Genomic DNA, 25,007 nt, shown 5'->3' on the forward strand with positions numbered 1-25,007 from the left:
GAAATGGGGGGTCGAGATCTGCTCCTGGTCAAATTCTCTTCCCGTCTAACCTGGGCCGGGTCTCAGCTCCGCTGCAGCGGGAGCCTTGGTCGCAGGTGAGATCGGTGATTGCCAAGGTGAGTCACCCTCGCACAGGTGAGCGCAGCCCTCGGGCAGGTGATAGTCTAGGACTCAGGTGTTCGTGAACACGATCATCGCGGTCAAGTGATGAACCTCTCCGCTGTCGGCGAGCGATGATCTTGGTCAACACGTTCGGAACACAGTATTGATCTTCTCGATTAGGACAATCGTCAGTCTTCTTGTTGGGAACAGAGTTGGTTGGCACAGTGTCGATCGTTGTCTTGTTCTTGAACAACGTTGCCTTGTTCTTGAACAACGTTGCCTTGTTCCTGAACGTTACCTTGTTCTCGAACAACGCTACCTTGTTCTCGAACGTTGTCTTGTTCTCGAACGTTGCCTTGTGAAAAAAAGAAGTGTTGATCACAACAGTGTGGTGATCATCGTGTTGTGGGCAAGAATGAATTGTGCTGTTTGGAACAGGATCAATCGCCGAGTTCAGAACAGTATTGATCACCTAGTTTGGAACAATGTCAATGCTCTGGTTCAGAGGGGTAATGATCACTCGTAGTGTTTGGAAGAGAGTTGATGGGAAGTGTTGTCGCCTGACGATACTGGTTGTAATTACTGGCGAAGCGTCGTACTCGAATTGTAAATGTTGTGGGGTTACTCTCCAACACACCGGTGTGCTGTACAAGTAACGAATTGGCACGTTCTGTTTACGTGACAAACCTTGTTACTGATTGGCTGTGTCGGAGAGTCACGGGTTTAACGACACACACATTTACGCGATCTAACCCAACAAAAACCTATATCTGTTCGGAACAAAATTAGTCATTATCATCGTCATGTTGTTTACAAGAGTGTTTGTTCGGAAACAGTGTTGACCGTCTTGTTTGGAAGATTGTATTGTTCCCAACAGATGCTGGAAACCGCACTGCGGGAATAAAACTCTCACTCCGGCTCGCATCTCCCTGCAACTTACTCTGCCACGTAACGTGTGTCCGAGCCCGTGTACCCTAGCCCGTGTACACTAGCCCAGGGGTCCCCAACCCCCGGACCGCGGACCGGTACCGGTCCGTGGCCTGTTAGGAACCGGGCCGCACAGCAGCAGGAGGTGAGAGCGGTGAGTCCGCACGTGACCCGCCTCCATTATTTTATTATTCACCACTTCCGTCCGCGCCTCTTTCCCACACTGCGCACTCGTCTCAGTCACAGTGTTGGTAAGCCCACAAGCTCTAACCCCTAGTAGCCACAATGAGTAAGCCCACAAGCTCTAACCCCTAGTAGACAAAATGAGTAAAAAACAAACGTTGCTGGAGAGCTTATTTGAAAAGGGGGAAAGACGCAAAGATGAACCCACCCCGTGAAAAATTGTCTTCCACGAAACCGGTCCCTGGTGCCAAAAAGGCTGCCCTAGCCTGTGTACCCTAGCCCGTGTGCCCTAGCCCGTGTACCCTAGCCCGTGTACCCTAGCCTGTGTACACGAACCCATAATCACTACCTCATGTACACTAGTGTACAGAGTCTAAAAGAGTCGCAGACCTTGTCTTGGGAGCAACACGTTTTATGAAACTATTAACACTGCACACTCCAGGCTATTAACACAACACACTCCAGGCTATTAACACAACATACTCCAGGCTATTAACACAAAATACTTCAGGCTATTAACACTACACACTCCAGGCTATTAACACAACACACTCCAGGCTATTAACACAACAGACTCCAGGCTATTAACACAACACATTCCAGGCTATTAACACAACATACTCCAGGCTATTAACACAACACACTCCAAGCTATTAACACAACATACTCCAGGCTATTAACACAACACACTCCAGGCTATTAACACAAAATGCTCCAGGCTATTAACACTACATACTCCAGGCTATTAACACAACATACTCCAGGCTATTAACACTACATACTCCAGGCTATTAATACAACACACTCCAGGCTATTAACACAACATACTCCAGGCTATTAACACAACATACTCCAGGCTATTAACACTACATACTCCAGGCTATTAATACAACACACTCCAGGCTATTAACACAACATACTCCAGGCTATTAACACAACACACTCCAGGCTATTAACACAACACACTCCAGGCTATTAACACAACACACTCCAGGCTATTAACACAATACACTCCAGGCTATTAACACAACACACTCCAGGCTATTAACACAACACACTCCAGGCTATTGACACAACACACTCCAGGCTATTAACACTACACACTCCAGGCTATTAACACAACACACTCCAGGCTATTAACACAACATACTCCAGGCTATTAACACAACACACTCCAGGCTATTAACACAACACACTCCAGGCTATTAAAACAACACACTCCAGGCTATTAACACAACACACTCCAGGCTATTAACACAACACACTCCAGGCTATTAACACAACACACTCCAGGCTATTAACACAACACACTCCAGGCTATTAACACAACACTCTCCAGGCTATTAACACAACATACTCCAGGCTATTAACACACCACACTCCAGGCTATTAACACTACACACTCCAGGCTATTAACACTACACACTCCAGGCTATTAACACAACATACTCCAGGCTATTAACACTGCACACTCCAGGCTATTAACACAACATACTTCAGGCTATTAACACTGCACACTCCAGGCTATTAACACAACATACTCCAGACTATTAACACAACACACTCCAGGCTATTAACACAACATACTCCAGGCTATTAACACAAAATACTCCAGGCTATTAACACAACACACTCCAGGCTATTAACACAAAATACTCCAGGCTATTAACACAACAAACTATCGGGTCGTGACCACCCAACTAACCACACTATGGCGGAACTAGACACGGTTCCACTATCCCGGTCCGAACCACAAGCTGGGTCCCGGACCACGTGGCTGGAGGCTTCTTCAAGCTTGACGTGGATCTCCTGCCTCTCCAACAGCAAGAACCCCGTGACCCTCACAGGCCCCCTCCCCCCCTTATATCGGGCCGGGCTGGAGCTTGATCTCCGCCTCTCGCCCCGCCCACCTTCTCGATCTCTCTCGCCCTTTCCCGAAGGCTCTCGAGAGTTCTTCCCGGACCACGTGACCACCCATTAGCCCCCTCCACCGGTGGCCCCCGTCCAGTATCATCCGGTCACGTGTCCCCAGGTCAGCCAGAGTATCGTGCCCCCAACGTAACCCCGGCTGGGCTGACGCTCCCTCGCTCTATCATCAACGGGAGCCCGCACCGCACGCTGTGCGTGGTGCCACCGCGCTTAACCAGCGCTCACTCGGGCTGCTGCTACACGCCGTGTCCGTGGTGTACACGCAACAGGAGACATCCCGCCGTGGCCTCACAAGCCCGGCACCACACAGTTACATTCCCAGTCAGGAGACTAGTACACTATCCCGTGTAGCCTAGCCCATGTACACTAACTCACGTTCTTTATACCGTGTAACCTAGCCCATATACCATAGCCGATGTATCCTACCCATATACACTAGCCCACGTGCATTATTCGGTTTGAGTAGCACGTACACGAGACCATGTATACTCGCCCGTGTGCTGTATTGCAGTTTGTATGTATCGGAATTTGTACTTCTGCGTGAAGAGTGGTCGTGGGTCGCTTAGCGCGCTGCGCTACGAACCCGGTAACCTGAGTTCGATTCCCGCTGACGGCCAACACAGTGACAATTATCTGAACCGGTCCTGGGCCCTCCCCTAGGTCGACTCAGCCTCAGTTGAGTTTCTCGTGTGCCGTGCAGGCCTTTATAGGTGCGACTCGCGAACAGCACTTGCCCCAACAGTCTGTTAAGTCTGTACGGGGATCTTTGTCTTTGTTAGAGGGTGAGTTGGCGGGTAGCCGGAGCGGCGTAGGGAGTAGAGTTCTACATGGGGGGAGGGGGTGGTGCCGAAGACATAAAAGATTAAAGATTTGGGATGTTGGGAGGCGGGGGGATGGGAGCAGTGGAGTGAATCAATCGCCGAGCGATGCCTCATTAATATTAATGTCCGCTAAGTGGCGATGCTGCTGCTGCTGCTGCGTTGGCAGTGGTGGTGCAAGCACAGGCACACTCAGCACGTTCGTCAACAAGCCCGCGCGGCATTTACAAGGACATGCACATGTCGAAGGTGACGTTCCCGACAACGGGTTCCCTTCGGAAGAGCACACGCAGAGGGACCGCAGCCAGAGGTGTCCGCCCGAGGGTAGGCGAATCAGGGCGACATCGCCCCGGGCCCCGCGCTTTGGGGGGCGGGAGGGCAGTGCCGGATTCAGCTAGTGCGGGGCCTGTAGCATATGTTATAAGGGGGCCAGAAATTAAGAAAACACACGTAAATATTAAAACACAAATGTTTTACTCGCACAGTAAAGTAATTGTATTTTTTTCATTTGCTATACAGCCAGATAATACAACAGATCGCTAACCTTAAACACCCGGTCGTTCATAAGAGTTGAAGGCGGTATAGTGCTATAGTAATAGAGCAAGTGCAGAATCACTAAACCGGAATTGATAGCTTGAAAGCGTTTAGCGCGGGGGCCCTTAATGGTGTGGAGTCCGTAGCATCTGTAGCGAATTTTGCTACGAGGATATAATCCGGCACTGGGGGGGGTTCTGGCATCACGGTGTCAAATGTCGTAGTGCTTTCGGTGTCGTGTGAGTTGCCCCGGGCCCCACGCTACCGACGAACAGCCCAGGGTACAGCTAATTGTAGAAGGGCCACTGAACCAGCCTTGTTTGTCGCTGGACATTCTCTTGCGTGCGAGTCAAACCGGTAAGCTGTTTATTTTTATTGTTTACACAATCCTAAACTCGTTATTCAGTACTGGCCCCTAATCTCAAATCCCTCGGTAGAAGCTTGGACAGCGGCGAAGCTGATCTATTGCGAAGCGAAACGGTTTTACACGAAGGTAAGGTGCCATTAAGAAGTGCTCTTGCCCGAAACGTCGCAAATGTTATTTTACTTTGTCCCCTATTCAAGGCCACACGCGGTTGTTGGTAGTGGCTGTATTAATATTGATGGAGCGCGGCTTGTATCTCTCCCGGAGCTCGGATAATGTTAATAATTAATGTTCAGGAATGTAAATTAATATTTAATCGATGCCGTAGCGGCACACCGAGAGATACGCACCGCGACGTTAGCCGTTATCGTCGGCAAACGATAACCGTTTTCAGCATCGGTTACCGGTTCGCAAAGTCAGCTCACCGGTATAAATTGTTTCCTAGCGGGCCACTATTTTTTTTGTACGAAAATCCAATATTGTTTTGGTGTTTTAACGAATGCGCCGATTGGTCGGCATGGCGCATTGCCACCGTGCGGCTACAGGTGTCCTCGTTGTGTCTCCGGACGCGTCCTTGGCGGTGACCTTTTCTCCATCGCTTTGAAACGAATGGTGAAAGCGTGTTTTTGCTGACCCCCCCCCCACCCCCCTAATCTTAAAACCAGTGGGTTCCTCTTTAACCTGGGGTGCACGTCGCATCCCCCCTGGCGGTGCGAGATGCCCTTTCAGGGTGGGTGCGAGACACGGGCAGATTGTTTTTTTGTAAGAACACAAATTAGGCACGGGCACGTTAGGGGCCGTCCATAAATGACGTCACGCGATTTTTGACGATTTTTGACCCCCCCCCCATCCTCGTCACGCGGCGTCACAAAAAGTCAGACCCCCCCTCAAATATGACGTCACAAAGCTCTGCCCCCCGCCCCCCCCCAAAACCATATTTCCATTTTTAAAATAAAACATGCTTCAAATCGCTTTAAACTATTGTCATTGTAGTGCACTCTGATGTTGTAGAAGTGTTGTTAGAACAATTAGTGTTGTTATAACAATTCTATATTTATTTAAAGTTGCGCATTTTGGTGTGACGTCACATTTCTCAAACTCCCTCCCCCCTCGTCACGCATCGTCACAAAAATATGACCCCCCCCCGCAGGTGCGTGACGTCATTTATGGACTGCCCATAAGTACGACTACTTTGTTTCATCAAACCCTACGTATTTATTAACATTGTACATGTTTTATTGAATGAGAACGAAAGGGGTGCAAGGCTGCAGTAAAGGTTAAGAACTACCGCACTACACTATACACTACACTATACACTACAATATACACTACACTATACACTACACTTTACACTACACTATACACTACACTATACACTACTATACACTATACACTACTATACACTATACACTACACTACACACTACACCATACACTATACACTACACCATACACTATACTATACACTACACTATACACTACACTATACAGTACACTATACACTACACTATACACTACACTATACACTACATTATACACTACACAATAAACTACACTATACACTACACTATACACCACACTATACACTACACTATACATTACACTATACAATACACTATACACTACTATACACTACACTATACACTACACTATACACTACACTACTATACACTACACTATACACTACACTATACACTACACTATACACTACACTATACACTACACTATACACTACACTATACACTCACTATACACTACACAATACACTACTATACACTACACTATACACTACACTATACACTACACTACTATACACTACACTGCTATACACTACACTATACACTACACTATAAACTACACTATACACTACACTACTATACACTACACTACTATACACTACACTATATACTACACTATACACTACACAATACACTACTATACACTACACTATACACTACACTATACACTACTATACACTACACTATACACTACACTGTACACTTCACTATACACTACACTACTATACATTACACTATACACTACACTATACACTACACTATACACTACACTACACACTACACTATGCACTACTATACACTACTATACACTATACTATACACTACACTACTATACACTACACTATGCACTACACTATACACTACACTATACACTACTATACACTACACTATACACTACACTATACACTACACTATACACTACATTATACACTACACTACTATACACTACACTATACACTGCACTATACACTACACTACACACTACACTATACACTACTATATTCTACACTATACACTACTATACACTACACTATACACTACACTATACACTACACTATACACTATGCATTACACTATACACTACACTATACACTACACTATACACTACACTATACACTACACTACTATACACTACACTATACACTACTATACACTACACTATACACTACTATACACTACTATACACTACACTATACACTACACTACTATACACTACACTATACACTACACTACTATACACTACACTATACACTACTATACACTACACTACTATACACTACACTACTATACACTACTATACACTATACACGACACTATACACTACACTACACTATACACTACACTATACACTACACTACACTATACACTACTACACACTACACACTACACTACTATACACTACACTATACACTACACTACTATACACTACACTATACACTACACTACACACTACACTATACACTACACTATACACTACAACACTATACACTATACACTACACTATACACTACACTATACACTACAATATACACTACACTATACACTACACTATACACTACACTACTATACACTCAATACTACACTATACACTACACTATACATTACACTATACACTACACTACTATACACTACACTATACACTACACTATACACTACTACACACTACACTATACACTACACTATACACTACACTATACACTACTATACACTACACTATACACTACACTATATACTGCACTATACACTACACTATACATTACACTACTATACACTACTATACACAACACTATACACTACACTATACATTACAACACACTACACTATACACTACACTGTACACTACACTATACACTACTACACACTACACTATACACTACTATACACTACACTATACACTACTACACACTACACTATACACTACACTACTATACACTACACTATACACTACTACACACTACACTTTACACTACACTATACACTACTAAACACTACACTATAAACTACACTATACACTACACTATACACTACTACACACTACACTATACACTACTACACACTAACTATACTATACACTACACTATCCACTACACTACTACACACTATACTATACACTACTACACACTACACTATACACTGCACTATACACTACTACACTAAACACTACACTACTACACGCTACACTATACACTACTACACACTATACTATACACTACACTATACACTACTACACACTACACTATACACTACACTACTACACACTACACTATACACTACACTAAACACTACACTATGCACTACTACACACTACACTATACACTACACTATACAGTACACTACTACACACTATACACCACTACACTATACACTACACTATACACTACACTACTATTCACTACACTACACTATACACTACACTACACACTACACTATACACTACACTATACACTACAACACTATACACTATACACTACACTATACACTACACTATACACTACAATATACACTACACTATACACTACACTATACACTACACTACTATACACTCAACACTACACTATACACTACACTATACATTACACTATACACTACACTACTATACACTACACTATACACTACACTATACACTACTACACACTACACTATACACTACACTATACACTACACTATACACTACTATACACTACACTATACACTACACTATATACTGCACTATACACTACACTATACATTACACTACTATATACTACTATACACAACACTATACACTACACTATACATTACAACACACTATACTATACACTACACTGTACACTACACTATACACTACTACACACTACACTATACACTACTATACACTACACTATACACTACTACACACTACACTATACACTACACTACTATACACTACACTATACACTACTACACACTACACTTTACACTACACTATACACTACTAAACACTACACTATACACTACACTATACACTACACTATACACTACTACACACTACACTATACACTACTACACACTAACTATACTATACACTACACTATCCACTACACTACTACACACTATACTATACACTACTACACACTACACTATACACTGCACTATACACTACTACACTAAACACTACACTATACACTACTACACGCTACACTATACACTACTACACACTATACTATACACTACACTATACACTACTACACACTACACTATACACTACACTACTACACACTACACTATACACTACACTATACACTACACTATGCACTACTACACACTACACTATACACTACACTATACAGTACACTACTACACACTATACACCACTACACTATACACTACACTATACACTACACTACTATTCACTACACTACACTATACACTACACTATACACTACACTATACACTACTACACACTACACTCTACACTACACTTTACACTACACTATACACTACTACACACTACTACACACTACACTATACACTGCACTACGATACACTACGACACACTACACTATACACTACACTATACACTACACTATACACTTCGATATACACTACACACTAAACTCTACACTACACTATACACTACACTATACAGTACACTACTACACACTACACTATACACTACACTATACACCACTACACTATACACACACTACTATACACTACACTATACACTACACTGTACACTACACTATGCACTACTACACACTACACTATACACTACACTATACACTACACTATACACTACACTACTACACACTACACTATACACTACACTATACACCACTACACTATAGACTAAACTATACACTATACAGTACACTACTACACACTACACTATACACTACACTATACACTACACTATACACTACTACCGCACTACACTATACACTATACACTACACACTACACCATACACTACACTACTATACACTACTACACACTATACACTACACTATACACTACACTACTTTCCACTACTACACACTACACTATATACTACACACTACACTATACACTACTACACACTACACTATACACTACACTATACACCACACTATACACCACACTACTATACACTACTACACACTACACTATACACCACACTACTATACACTACTACACACTACACTATACACAACAATATACACCACACTATACACCACACACTACACTATACACTACACTTCTATACACTACTACACACTACACTATATACTACACACTACACTATACACTACACTACTATACAATACTACACACTACACTATACACTACTCTATACACTACAACACACTATACTATACAATACAATATACCCTACACACTACACTTTACACTACACACTACACTACTATACACTACTACACACTACACTATAAACTACTACACACTACACTATACACAACACTATACACTACACTATACACCACACACTACACTATACACCACACTACTATACACTACTACACACTACACTATACACAACACTATACACTACACTATACACCACACACTACACTATACACCACACTACTATACACTACTACACACTACACTATACACAACACTATACACTACACTATACACCACACACTACACTATACACCACACTACTATACACTACTATTCACTACACTTTACACTACACTATACACTACACTATACACCACACACTACACTATACACCACACTACTACTACACCACACTATACACTACACTATACACCACACACTACACCGTACACCACACTACTATACACTACTACACGATACACTACACTATACACTACACTATACACCACACACTACACTATACACCACACTACTATACACTACTACACACTGCACTACACTATACACCACACTACTATACACTACTACACACTACACTATATACCAGACACTACACTATACACCACACTACTATACACTTCTACACACTACACTATACACCACACACTACACTATACACCATACTACTACACACTACACTACACTATACACCACACACTACACTACACTACTATACACTACTACACACTACACTATACACTACACTATACACCACACTCCTACACACTACACTATACACCACACACTACACTATACACCACACTACTACACACTACACTACTATACACTATTACACACTACACTACACAATACACCACACACTACACTACTATACACTACATTATACACTACTACACTATACACTACACTATACACTACACAATACACCACACACTACTATACACCACACAATACACTACTACATACTACACTACTATACACTACACTATACACCACACACTACTATACACTACACAATACACCACACACTACACTACTATACACTACATTATACACTACTACACTATACACTACTATGCACTACATTATACACTATTACACTATACACTACATTATACACTACACTATACACCACACACTACTATACACCACACAATACACTACTACACACTACACTACTATACACTACTACACACTACACTCTACACTACACTTTCCACTACACACTACACCACACACTACACTACGATACACTACACTATACACTACACTACCATACACTACACTATACACCACACACTACTCTACTATACATTACACTATACACCACACACTACACTACTATAAACTACACTATACACTACACTATTATACACTACACTATACACCACACACTACACTACTATACACTACTACACACTACACTATACACTACTATACACTACACTATACACTACTATACACTACACTATACACTACACCATTGGCTCTTAACCTTGGGTGCGAGATATGGCTATATTTTTTGTTCGAAGGTAAATCATCGAAACCCAAATGAAGCCCGGGAACGTAAGCCACAACTACTTCGTTTCATCAAACGCCGATGGATGTTAATCTTGATTTTAAGCTTTCGTCACTGCAGGAACCCATTCTCTTTGGTTATATCGGGTAGAAAAACATAATGATCTATAATACATCACGACGTTTCGATCGCAAAACAAGCGACCCTCGCTTGTGTTGCGCCCGAAACGTCGTGATCTATAATTATTTGTTCTACCTAAGTGACTTTCCCGACGGATGTATCAATAACATTGCACATGTCTAAAACAATAGGGAGCTAAAGAGGCGCATGGCTGCAGTGTAATTGCGGAGAGGCACTCTGCCTTCAAGCCTCGATGGGAGCTCAAAGAACGCCGCATTGATCGACCACGAGCGAGACGATCGGATTTGAATTGTGTGCCGGGGGTGGGGGGGCTGGGGTTGGCCGACGTTCCGAGCAACGTCTCGACGCCAGCTCGGACGCGGTGACGTCCCCGCCGTACCGCCGCAGCAACAAGGGCGTGCGCGGTGACGTCAGGACGCCGAGGCGACGCGGTTACGTCAGGACGCCGAGGCTACGCGGTGACGTCACTGGGGGTGGGGGGGGGGAGGAGGGAGGGGGCTGGGGTTTAAAACCCCGCTCCGCACGCGGCTCCGACACCATAGAACTCGGTCGGCTACAGCAGCGCCGCTGTACGTTCGGCAGACAGCCGTAGCCGCGCGCTATAGCTATTGAGCCCGCAACAACAACAATAAGAGACACGCCACGGCTGGGACATAGCAGGCACGCTTGCAGGCATAGCCACCGCTGCACGTAAAGCAGCAAAGAAACGCGCCGCGGATATTGACACAGCTGGCACGTAGCGGTCACGATAGCGTCCGGGCGCAGCGGCAGCAGCGGCGGCAGCAGCAGCAGCTCCACGAACAGCCTGCAGCAGCAGCAGCAGCTCGAGACGACACGGACAGAAGCGGTGGCCGCGGCGCATACATCAGCTGTGCGTAACAGAGGCTGTTGGTACAGGATCCATCGCCGCATTGCTCTCAACGGCAGCCACCATCAGCATCAGCAGCAAGTGAATCTTCATCACCATCGGCACCATGAGGCTCTCGCTGTCGCTGCTGCTGCTGTCTCTCTGCCCGGTCGTGCTGTGCTGGCCGACAGACAACGGAAACAATGGTGGCGCCTCCGTGGAGGATGAGAAGGAGGAGATCGCGGCGGTGGGGAAGGAGGAGGAGGTGAAGGGGGTGAAGACGGAGACGGCGGAGCCGGGCAAGCGAGGGGTGGACGAGGAGCCAGGGGAGCAGGGCCTGACCTTCGTGTACCACCGCTACCCCGAGCTCCGTCGTGCCCTGCTCGCCGTGTGGCTGCAGTGCCCGGACGTGAGCCGCGTCTACAGCGTGGGGAGAAGCTTCGAGGGCCGAGAGCTGCTCGCCATCGAGCTCACAGACCGGCCTGGGGAGCACCAGCCCGGTGAGGTGGGGGGGGGGGTACGGGGTGGGGGAGATGGGGGGAGACGGGGGTGATGGGGGAGATGGGGGGGATGGGGGGGGGGAGACGGGGGGGGGGATGGAGGGGAGACGGGGGGGGGAGACGGGGGGACTATCAAAGGAGATGATGATGAGTCATCAGGGCAGGTGGCTGAGGTGGGCTGGGTGGGGGAACATGAGGGTAGGAGATGATGAGGGTTTAGCGCACACGGGAACGATGAGTATCGATGGGGGGGGGGGTGTAATGGTGGGGCTTGTGTGAGGGGGGGGGGGATCATGGGACATGACTCTTAACGGCTTGGGACAAAAGCATGGACGTGCGGGAGGGGACACGACGGAGGATGATCGGGGATGAGGAGGGAGGAGGCCATGGACATTGTGGTATAGGTGACTCACGCGAGGAGCACGTGGTTGAGACGGGGAAGGGGTTCTGACGGGGTAAAGGGGACCCAGACAAATTCATCATTGGCAGGGGTGGAATTTCTGTCGACCCCGCCGCGCGTGGTGATGTTCGTGACATTGATGGCGGTGGTGATGGGGAGACAAAGGCGGTCGGGCGTGTTGCTGGCCACCCACCCCCTCGTGCACCGTTCCGCCCTTCATGGGTTTGCTCGTGAACAGTACTCGCCCCAGTAGCCCGTTAAAGGCAATTCGGGGAGGTCTTTGTCTTTGGTGATAATGATGATGAATCATGATGACGAGAATGATGATGTTGATTACGACGATTGTGGGTTATGGCGTGAACTTGGGGTGAGTCGTCACTGCGCCGGCCACGTCAATGATGAGGTAGAGGTCAAGAGGTCATCGTGACCTCGAAATCCCCACACCCCTGGACCTCTCCAACCCCCAATAGCAGGGTGGGTAGCAGAGAAATATTATCCTGAGCACTTTACGAGACAGCTGCAGTTGGAATGAAGCCTCGCACCGCACCGTGCAATCGCTTCCTTCCTTCTGCCAGACCTCCGGGAGATACAGGGTGGTAGGGTTCGCTTTGATGAGACACCTGGACTCGCGGTTCAGATCTCACCTGTCCTCCCACCTGTCCCACCCGTCCCACTTGTCCCACCTGTTCCTGGGTGACTCGTGACCATGACGGTACCCCACGTCGCACCTCGGCGGCGTCTCCCATCTGTGCTCAGAATTTATGGCCACACCTGGGCTTCGCGTGTTACCGTAATCTCCCGAATTGTACAACGCTGCGGAAAGTAAGACGGCACCCCAAAAGTTGTGCCTGTTGTCAATAATGTTACCCAGATTTCATAACTGTCGACCCATACGATTTACCCCGTATTCTTGTACAGGGAAATTGAGTTTTAAGGTCCATACGGCGTACAGCCGTTCCAATACGGGCAGGAAAATGTTTTGTCTATTTGTGTCTGTGTTTCTCCCTTGTGATGGGACTTGGTAGGATGAACGTTGAGATTTCTAAGGGCACGGGGTGAGCAATAAGGTCTGAATTGGTCTGTAATATGGTAGGCATTGATAAGGGGTTGACAGGTGTATGGGATCTGGTCACACACTCACACACAGCTAGCAGATTATACAACAAATCCCACCCCCACTCCCACTCAACCTCAATGCTCAAATGAACAGTGGTTGGAATTCCACATTCTTATGACGGGGGTGAGTCTATCAAAAGGATAGAATAATACTGTAATAATTTGAAGAAAATAATGCAAGAACATTGGCAGCTATATTAGCCAGCAGACAAATAGTTCAAGATAATGACAATACAATAACAATGCCAGCTATATTAGCCAGCAGACAAATAGTTCAAAATAATGACAATACAATAACAATGCCAGCTATATTAGCCAGCAGACAAATAGTTCAAGATAATGACAATACAATAACAATGCCAGCTATATTAGCCAGCAGACAAATAGTTCAAGATAATGGCAATACAATAACAATGCCAGCTATATTAGCCAGTAGACAAATAGTTAAAGATAATGACAATACAATAACAATGCCAGCTATATTAGCCAGCAGACAAATAGTACAAGCTGATGACAATACAATAACAATGCCAGCTATATTAGCCAGCAGACAAATAGTTCAAGATAATGACAATACAATAACAATGCCAGCTATATTAGCCAGCAGACAAATAGTTCAAAATAATGACAATACAGTAACAATGCCAGCTATATTAGCCAGCAGACAAATAGTTCAAGATAATGACAATACAATAACAATGCCAGCTATATTAGCCAGCAGACAAATAGTTCAAGATAATGACAATACAATAACAATGCCAGCTATATTAGCCAGCAGACAAATAGTCTCAAGATAATGACAATACAATAACAATGCCAGCTATATTAGCCAGCAGACAAATAGTCTCAAGACTTTATCAGGAGGGTCCTAGTACAGGGGAGCGATGTTTTGACCGATACCGGTTCACAAGCGGCGTTGCGGGTAAGAATCCGGAGCACGGTGAGAAGAACCCTCGCTCACCACGACGTTCCCTGGTAACGTTTCCTGGCCACCCCGTAGCCCCACGCCTACAGCACCTGGCAAGCCCTAGTAACCAAAAAAGAGCGACTGAGCGCTGCGGCGGTGTTGGCATGCAAATGAGAAACGCATGGCGTTGTTGCCGGGTGGAAAATATCCCCCCCCCACCGCCACCACACCAGGACCCGATTAGTGCGGCTAGGATGCTCGCGGTGACGGTGGTGCGGGCCTCGTCGAGGTGTGGAGAGGCCTCGTGGAGACGGAACGGAGCCAGCCGCCCGCTCGCGTTAGACGGACGGAACGCAAAGCGAGGGGGGCCGCGATCGGTTTCACGCGGAGGGGCGACGACGAATCGACCGATGGATGAGGTCGCCCACGGCGCGGCCTCCCTGCCCCCATGCACGGCAGCGATGACGGATCGCACTCAACGGCGACTTCACCGTGGCCGGCTCCGCGCTCGCTCGCTCACTCGCTCGCTCGCTCTTCCTGTGCTCTTTAGAAAACAAATTCCTGCTTCCCGTGTTTTGTGTGTAAGACGCTCGGCCAAAGGCTACGTGCAAAATAAACATCGTGCACTTTCGTCTCCCTTCGATCTAGCGGCGGAAGTTGCTTCTTTAGACCTCTCCGAGGCGGGCGAGCGAGGCGGCCAGCCGGCCGAAATCACGGCACAATCGCCGGACCCTCTTCTAAACCATTTTACGTGCGGCTGTGTCGGGTGGTGGGGGGGTCTTGACGACACAAGTTTGAACAAAATAATTTACGTGGCCTGATCCCCCCCCCCTCCCGCTCAAAACTAAATTAGCGCAATGTATTTCCGCTTGCTTTCGAACCTTGCCAGCCCCCCGCCGCCGCCCCCCTTCTTACAATGCACCTAGCGAGATAGCCGTGCTAGCTATTGCGTAACCGCATGATCGGTGGTGACGTCCAGCTGAGTTTAACGCGTCGGCTTTTCGCCACCAATCTCATCCATAATACGTCCACCTGATCCCCTTGCTTATTCTCGGGGCCCTCGAACCTGCCGCTTTAGGTTGAGACACTTTGCGTCCTTAAGCCGTTGGACGATTTTTCAAATAATTCCGTGCGGTTCGGTGCCCGCGCGAACGTTCCTGGCGCGCCGTGAGGCAGTCGCGAAGCGAGAGACCCTGGCGAGTTTGGGAGACGCGCACGTGTTTAATTGGCGGTGTCACCTTTCGGTGAGGTTTGTCTCCAACGTGTTGTGCCCGAGACGCCGGTGGCCCCCTCTTTAGAATGCCGTCACGAGGATCCGTAATATCCGCTGTGAAGCAGACGGGACGCGTAGGAGTGTTTTGCTTTTGCGGTTTAAAATATTCGCCACAGTTTTAACCAGGGCGGCCTGCTAGGTTCGAACCGGCGGGGTACACCGATTAATTATTTACGAGTTTTTGTTAATTTATGTCTGTGTTTGACTGGGCGCATTGTTCCTTGTTTGAGTACGTATGTGCTTTGTTGGTTTTAGGTTGAAAATGTTTGCGTTGGTGTGAGTGAGAGTGTGTGCGTGATGCTGGCCACCCACCCCCTCGTGTGCCATGCTGGCCTGCAGAGTTGCTCGCTAACAGCACTTGCCCCAAAAGTCTTAAGGCTATACGGGGGATATGTGTCTTTGTATGGAAACGGATAGTATTAGTCTAGTGGTTAGGGCTTTGCTCTACCAACCTGGTGACCCGAGTTCAATTCCCGTTCAGCACCAATATTTGAACTTGCACTGGGCCTCCCCTAGGTCGTCTCGGCCTTAAAGATGAGTAAACTGGCACGGTGTGTATTCAACGTCGGCACGAGGGAGGCAAAGGTGGCCGGGCGTGGTGCTGGCCACCCACCGCCTCGTGTGCCTTGCCAGCATTCGTAGGCGCTACTCGCTAACGGCACTTGTCACAACAGTCTGTTGAAGGCTATACGGGGGACGTGTATCTTTGTTTGCTGTGTATGTATGTATGTGTATACGTGTCTGCTATGTAAACGTTAATCGCAACCCCGGACGCCCTTGCAAGCGAGACGTTCCGTATCAATTGGTTTTCCAGCTCAAATATTTAAATACACCTCTAAAAATAAAAGTTGGTAAATGCGGAAGTCACAAGGACCCGAGTTTCAGACAGAAAAAAAACTGGTTTAATCAAACTCTTGATCAACAATTTGCGGTTTGGCCAGTGTAACCAAATATATAATCCACAAAAATCATCGAGGCCAAACCAACCAGGATTCATCTAAACAAAAATGTTTACATAACATTGGCACCAATATACAACCAAATCGAGTGATCTGCGCTGCCACTATCCAGATCCGGAAAGAACGCTGCTGCTCTGCGAACAGAGTGGAACAACGTGGACGTCCAGAATAATAAAAAAAAAACCTTCCTCCTTCAAGATCCAAAAACACCGCACCTCCTGGCTGTGCCATTCTTCCTCCTAGAAGACAATGGTGGTGGAACCATCAACTGCATCAGAACATCACCAGCAGGCCGATGTTCCACCACATCTCCATGAATGGGAAATTAAAGACAAGGCAGAATGTGGCAATACAACCCCAAAACTACGTAGCATATAGTAAACCCATAGAGACTCGGTAGTGATACTTAGAGATACAGAGAAACCCATAGAGACTCGGTAGTGATACTTAGAGATACAGAGAAACCCTTAGAGATGCAGAGAGACCCATAGAAATACAGAGCGACCCATAGAAATACAGAGAGACCCGTAGAAATACAGAGAGACCCGTAGAAATACAGAGAGACCCGTAGAAATACAGAGAGACTCGTATAAATACAGAGAGACTCGTATAAATACAGAGAGACTCGTATAAATACAGAGAGACTCGTATAAATACAGAGAGACCCATAGAAATACAGAGAGACCCATAGAAATACAGAGAGACCCATAGAAATACAGAGAGACCCATAGAAATACAGAGAGACCCATAGAAATACAGAGAGACCCGTAGAGCTTCAGAGAGACTCGTAGGGATACACAGATGTTGATTAAAGGCGGGCCCACGTTGCGATTGTAGCTATTCAACCCACACTACGAACCACATAATGATCCACTGTCGTCCTTCAATGGAGGAGGAATAGCGAAACTACACGAGCTCTCTCTACTTCCTGAAGCCCTTTCGTCATGTTACCCATCATGAGCATGAACACAGCGTGGAATTCAAACAAATCGAATTCGCTACAAAGCGAAAGATGCAATCAAATTACTCCTGGGCTTCTGTAGACCGAGGCGGTGCATTCGTTTCGGTAGAAACCTGATGCTCCTTACTTAACTTTTAATTTTATTTTACCAGGTAAGGCCCCATTGAGCTTATATAGTTCTTGTCCAGAAGCGACCTGGCCACAAATGATGTGGCTTGTCAAGTGGACATTGGTAGCGGTCAAATACTCGAAACGCATGTTTCTAAATGTGGAGGGGAAAACCGGAGGACCCGGAGGAAAATCCACGCGACCATGGGGCGAGAGATACACAAACTCCAAATATACAGCAGCAGCAGGCGTCAGGGTCGGGATCGAACCCATGACCTCCTGCACTCATCCAAGCAATCCCCCCTCGCACTGCCATACAAACCCAGCCATTAATAACTAAATAATACAATTGGAACCTCCTTTGCCAGTAGCAAAATATGATCATTGGTTTTTTACCCTTTCATTTTGTACCCTTTTTTATCTGACATGCTTACCCCGAGCTCTCATACTCTGATGGTGCATTGTCTTTGAGTTGTGCGCCTTTTGGCATCTTCTGGTCCAACACCATGTGAGACGAGGCTCTAAAGAAAGCTGTCTCGGGTGTGGACCAATCAATTTCAAGGACAGTGCCAATACATTATCAGAGTTATGTTTTTTTGTTTGCATTCCGACCGCAGGTATTGAGGTCAATGCAAACATGACTCCTTGTAAAAGAAAGGTGTCAGTTTTGTTGCCAGATAAAAGGGTTAAAAACCAATTATACTAAATAATACACAAAGATGCCTTACAACCGTGAGCTCTTGCCTGTCTCTGTGTCCACATGGAACTAGCTCATCGTTTGTAATACTTGCAGGCGCTAAAAGGCCAGTGTCGTGGCTAGCACACCTGTGTGCCGCTTGGAATCGGAATATTTATTTACACAGGAGGAATCCGATGAGCTTCAAAGATCTTTTTTGCACAGATGTCCAGTCCCTGGTGGGTAGGAACGTCAACAACAACAAACGGTACAACAACACGACAGGAGTGCAAAGTACAAGGAAGGTAAACACAAAGACTCAAACACTCACACACATAAAACGACACCATCCACATCCTACCAGGCAAAGCCAACGGAGGTATGAACTTGTTCAAAAGCGACCAGGCTTGTCATTTGAACGTTTGTAGCAGCAAGTGTTCCCACCACCCCCCCCCCCCCCGAGCACCTACGGAGGCCAGGCACGGCACAAGAGGCCGGGGATCGCCAGCACCACCCCCGGCCGCCTTTGTCTCCCCAGTGGCGATGTTTTACACACCGCACCAGGTACTCATTTGAGACCGAGTCGACCTAGGGGAGTCCCAGGATCGGTGCAGATAATCGTCACTGTTGGTGTTGGCCATGAGCGGGAATCGAACTCTGGGCACCGGATTTGTAGCGCAGCGCGCGAACCGCTGCACCACCGCTCCCCACACACACACACACGTACACACGCACACGTACACACGCACACGTACACATGTACACACGCACACGTACACACGCACACGTACACACGCACACGTACACACACACACGTACACACACACACGTACACACACACACGTACACACACCCACGTACACACACACACGTATACACACCCACGTACACACACACACGTATACACACCCACGTACACACACACACGTACACACACACGTACACACACACACACGTACACACACACGTACACACACACGTACACACACACACGTACACACACACACGTACACACACGTACACACACGTACACGTACACACACGTACACACACGTACACGTACACACACGTACACACACACACGTACACACAACAACAACAACAACCGCCATTCACCACTAAGTGACGGTGACATCACCACGACGCTTGTGCCAGGCTATGTGCACCCTGAGGCCACGTGAAGTGTCGAACGCCCGCTGGCAGGAGGTCACGGGGCAGACCCAGGTGCCACGGGTCGACTGACTGAGATGACTGGCTGATGCACCACCTGTGCCCCCTACTGTGCCAACCTGCTGTGCTTTAGCCACCCGGTGCTCCGCTCGTTGTTGTGAGCGTCGCCCCTCTGCCCTCCATTGTTGTTGGAGGGCGACTACCTCCAACTGACCAATAGCATCCTTCACGAGCCTCCTCCACAGAGGCCGATCTTGACACCGCTGGTACCAGTCATTGGCAAGTCCACTCAACTCCACGTCCTCCTGTACCACATCACTCCATCTCTTCTCTAGCCCGCGCCCGTTTAGCCCCCTCAATCCGGCCGAACAAAAGCTGTTTCGGCATGCGGTGGCTGGGCATGCGGGCTACATGACCCAGCCATCGCAGCCATGCCTGCCGGAGGAGCTCACCGATGGGACCTTGCCCAGATCTTTCAAGGATTTGTGAGCTCCTCACACAATCCAGTCTGGTTAAACCCAGGATGGATCGTAGGCAGGCCAGCCTAAATGTTTCTAACCGGCGAAGATGTTCCATTAGGGGGGTCCACGTTTCGCAAGCGTAGAGAAGGGAGGGAATGACCGTGGCCGAGAAGACCTGAAGCTTAGTGCGGAGCGACAGACCAGGTAGCTTCCACACAGCGTTACACAACCGATGAAAAGATATTGCCGCTCAACTGATTCGGAGTGAGACCTCTGCTGTTAAACTGGAGCCGGTCATAAGCACACTGCCCAGGTATAGGAAACTCTCCACTCGCTCCACAACTGCCCCATCTCTGATTGGGAGTCGTGGGGGTGGAGTGTCCGATGGTACAAAATACCCAGGCAGGTGCTAAGTTTTGGTGGGGCTGATAGTAAGGCCCCATCTCTTCGTGGCACGTTCCAGTCTCAGCAGCAGCGTCTCCAACTCCTCCTCTGAATGAGCAGCTATTACCAAATCATCAGCATACATAACATGGTTGAGCAATGGGGAGCCATCCCTTGACCGCACCCGGGCATCGATCAGCCTCCCATTATATCTGTACCATATGGAGATTCCCCCGGTACAGCTATTGAAGGCTTCACGAACTACGTGGTCGAAATAGATGTTAAATAATGTGGGAGCCAGAGGACATCCCTGTCGCACCCCAAGGTGTACAGGGAATGGCTCTGACTCCCGGCCACGTAGTTTTACACGGGCCCACTCACCATCATGAAGGTCCTTAATGATCGTGAGCAGAGGGTCAGGTACTCCAAAAGCACGAAGAACAACCCAGAGCCCAGGCCTACTGATGGTATCATAGGCCTTGACCAGGTCAATAAAGCAGAGATGTAGGTCTTGTTGGAATTCCCTACACCTCTGCTGTAGCAGACGGACAGAAAATATGGCATCTGTGCAGGACCGCCCTTTCCTGAAACTGCATTGGGGCTCCGCAAGCCTCTCCTCAGCGTGCCGGGCAAGGCGATGTTGAATAATCCTTGCCAGGACCTTTCCCGGCACACTGAGGAGTGAGATGCCCCTGTAGTTGTTACAGTCTTAAAAAGGGGGACCACCAGGGCATCCTTCCAATCCTGCGGAACCCGTCCAGTGGTCCAGACTGTTGTTATGATGTCATATAGGGCAGTCTGTGCACAAACGCCTCCCTCCCTCAGCATTTCGCTTGGAAGATCATCTCTGCCCACTGCCTTTCCTGGTCTCAGACTCCGGATCGCCTTCAGTACTTCCTCAACAGATGGCACCTCAGCCAGCCACTCACAGGGGGTGACTTATTCCAATATTTGAGGCACTGCAGCCTCAGCGGGGTCATCCTCACTTTGTGCCACGATGTTTTCCTGGCTGAGGGATTTTCCCTCCCCCAGGACCTCACAGAAATGCTCAGCAAATCTGCAAACCTGTTCCTGGGGGTCGGAGATTGGATCACCGTTTTTTCCCCTAATGATGGTAATAGGTGTGGCGCTGCAGGTTACTTTTTTGATGGAGTTAAATAGAGATTTGTGATCATGGGCCACTGAGGCAGACTCCATCTCCTCAGCAACCCGCGACCACCACCCATCCTTGCAGCGCCTCACGGCTCTCCGAACCTCCGAGCGAAGGCTGCGGTAAGCCTCCTCATTCTCTGACGTGGGATTCTCTAGCCGATGACAGTGGGCCTGTCGCTTTTTCTCAACCATCCTGAACACCTCCTCTGTCAGCCAGGGTCTCTGGGGAGGTCTGGACCGCATACCCAAAGCAGCCATTGCAGCTGCATGAGTCAGTCCTAAACCTCGCCCATTTACCATCGACATCAGGAGGAGTCGGAGACGATGCCAATCCCACGTACACACACACACGTACACACACGTACACACACACGTACACACGCGTGCTCGCACGTATTTGCCGTCATGCGTGCGGTCAGCCGTGGGTGTTAAAGCCGCTCGCACTGCACGGCAGATGCCGCGACCTTCTGCCTGGGTTTACTCATTCATTATTCACCATGGAGATGGCTCAAGAGAGGAGGAGGATGATCCCGGCTGTCGTCATTCATGCTAACACCTCGCCACGGTGGCTATGGGATGTTAACTGCCTCGCCTGGTACGCAGGTGGGGGACGAGGCAGGGGAGGGAGGGAGGGGGGACGAGGCGGGGGAGGGAGGGAGGGGGGACGAGGCGGGGGAGGGAGGGAGGGGGGACGAGGCGGGGGAGGGAGGGAGGGGGGACGAGGCGGGGGAGGGAGGGAGGGGGGACGAGGCGGGGGAGGGAGGGAGGGGGGACGAGGCGGGGGAGGGAGGGAGGGGGGACGAGGCGGGGGAGGGAGGGAGGGGGGACGAGGCGGGGGAGGGAGGGAGGGGGGACGAGGCGGGGGAGGGAGGGGGATGAGACAGGTGTGTGCGGTGACTCGGCCGCAGGGTTCACGGTTCAATTTCCAGCGACTGTCCCAATAAATACGGCAGTGGTGATTGATGGTGAGACGGTGGTGATTGATGGTGAGACGGTGGTGAGTGATGGTGAGACGGTGGTGATTGATGGTGAGACGGTGGTGATTGATGGTGAGACGGTGGTGATTGATGGTGAGACGGTGGTGAGTGATGGTGAGACGGTGGTGAGTGATGGTGAGACGGTGGTGAGTGATGGTGAGACGGTGGTGAGTGATGGTGAGACGGTGGTGAGTGATGGTGAGACGGTGGTGAGTGATGGTGAGACGGTGGTGAGTGATGGTGAGACGGTGGTGAGTGATGGTGAGACGGTGGTGAGTGATGGTGAGTGATGGTGAGCGGTGGTGAGCGGAGCTGCCGAGATCATTGCCGGGGAAGGGGCCCGAGCCGGAGGCGTTTCACCCCCCCCCCCCCATTAAACCCACCGCAGCCCCCCCCCTCACCCACCGCAGCCCCCCCCCCTCACCCACCGCAGCCCCCCCCCTCACCCACCGCAGCCCCCCCCATCCAACCAGATTGTAAGCGCTGGTCACCAGACGTGACCTTCCAGGATGGAGATCGTGGGGCCAGGGATAATGGCTCCAGTGAATGGCTTCTTGAGATTGTCTCTGTGTGTGTGTGTGCCCGCGTGTCTGCGCGTCTGCGTGTGCGTGCGTCTGCACTTATGTCCGTGTGCACGTGTGTTACTGGATGCACGTTCAACTTCTTTCGCACCGTACGTGGCCAACCGTGCGAATCGGAGGTGCGAGTTACGGCATGCGGTGGCGCTCCTCAGTGGCCCCAGCGTCCACGTCGCCGGCTGTGGTGTTGTCCGCCCTGCGGCATTCCCGTGCTCTCGGTGGGGGGACTCGTGCAGCCCCCCCCCGCCGCCACCCCCCCTCCCCCCGCCCCCGGCGTAATCGGCTTACTCCGTGCGGGCTCGCGGGCGGCGGAGCAGGAGCGGTCGCTTCTGAAGCTTTGCCGTCCGGAGGTAAACACGGCCGGCTGCCACCGCCACGCCCCGCGTGCACCGGGCC

At 48.4% G+C, this 25,007-nt stretch overlaps 1 protein-coding gene across 1 annotated transcript in view; it reads left to right on the top strand.

Moving 5' to 3' along the window:
- The first annotated feature begins 12,681 nt into the window (after positions 1 to 12,681).
- Positions 12,682 to 25,007, top strand: part of CPE (carboxypeptidase E) — a 29,374-nt gene continuing 17,048 nt past the window's right edge. The window contains exon 1 of the mRNA XM_076073248.1: positions 12,682 to 13,489. Within this exon, the coding sequence (XP_075929363.1) occupies positions 13,117 to 13,489 (373 nt within the window). The 5' untranslated portion in view covers positions 12,682 to 13,116. The remainder of the gene's footprint in view (positions 13,490 to 25,007) is intronic.

This window comes from Petromyzon marinus, chromosome 41 (genome assembly GCF_048934315.1).
Source record: "Petromyzon marinus isolate PM22_M1 ecotype Great Lakes invasive population chromosome 41, UKy_Petmar_22M1.pri1.0, whole genome shotgun sequence".
NCBI lineage: Eukaryota > Metazoa > Chordata > Hyperoartia > Petromyzontiformes > Petromyzontidae > Petromyzon > Petromyzon marinus.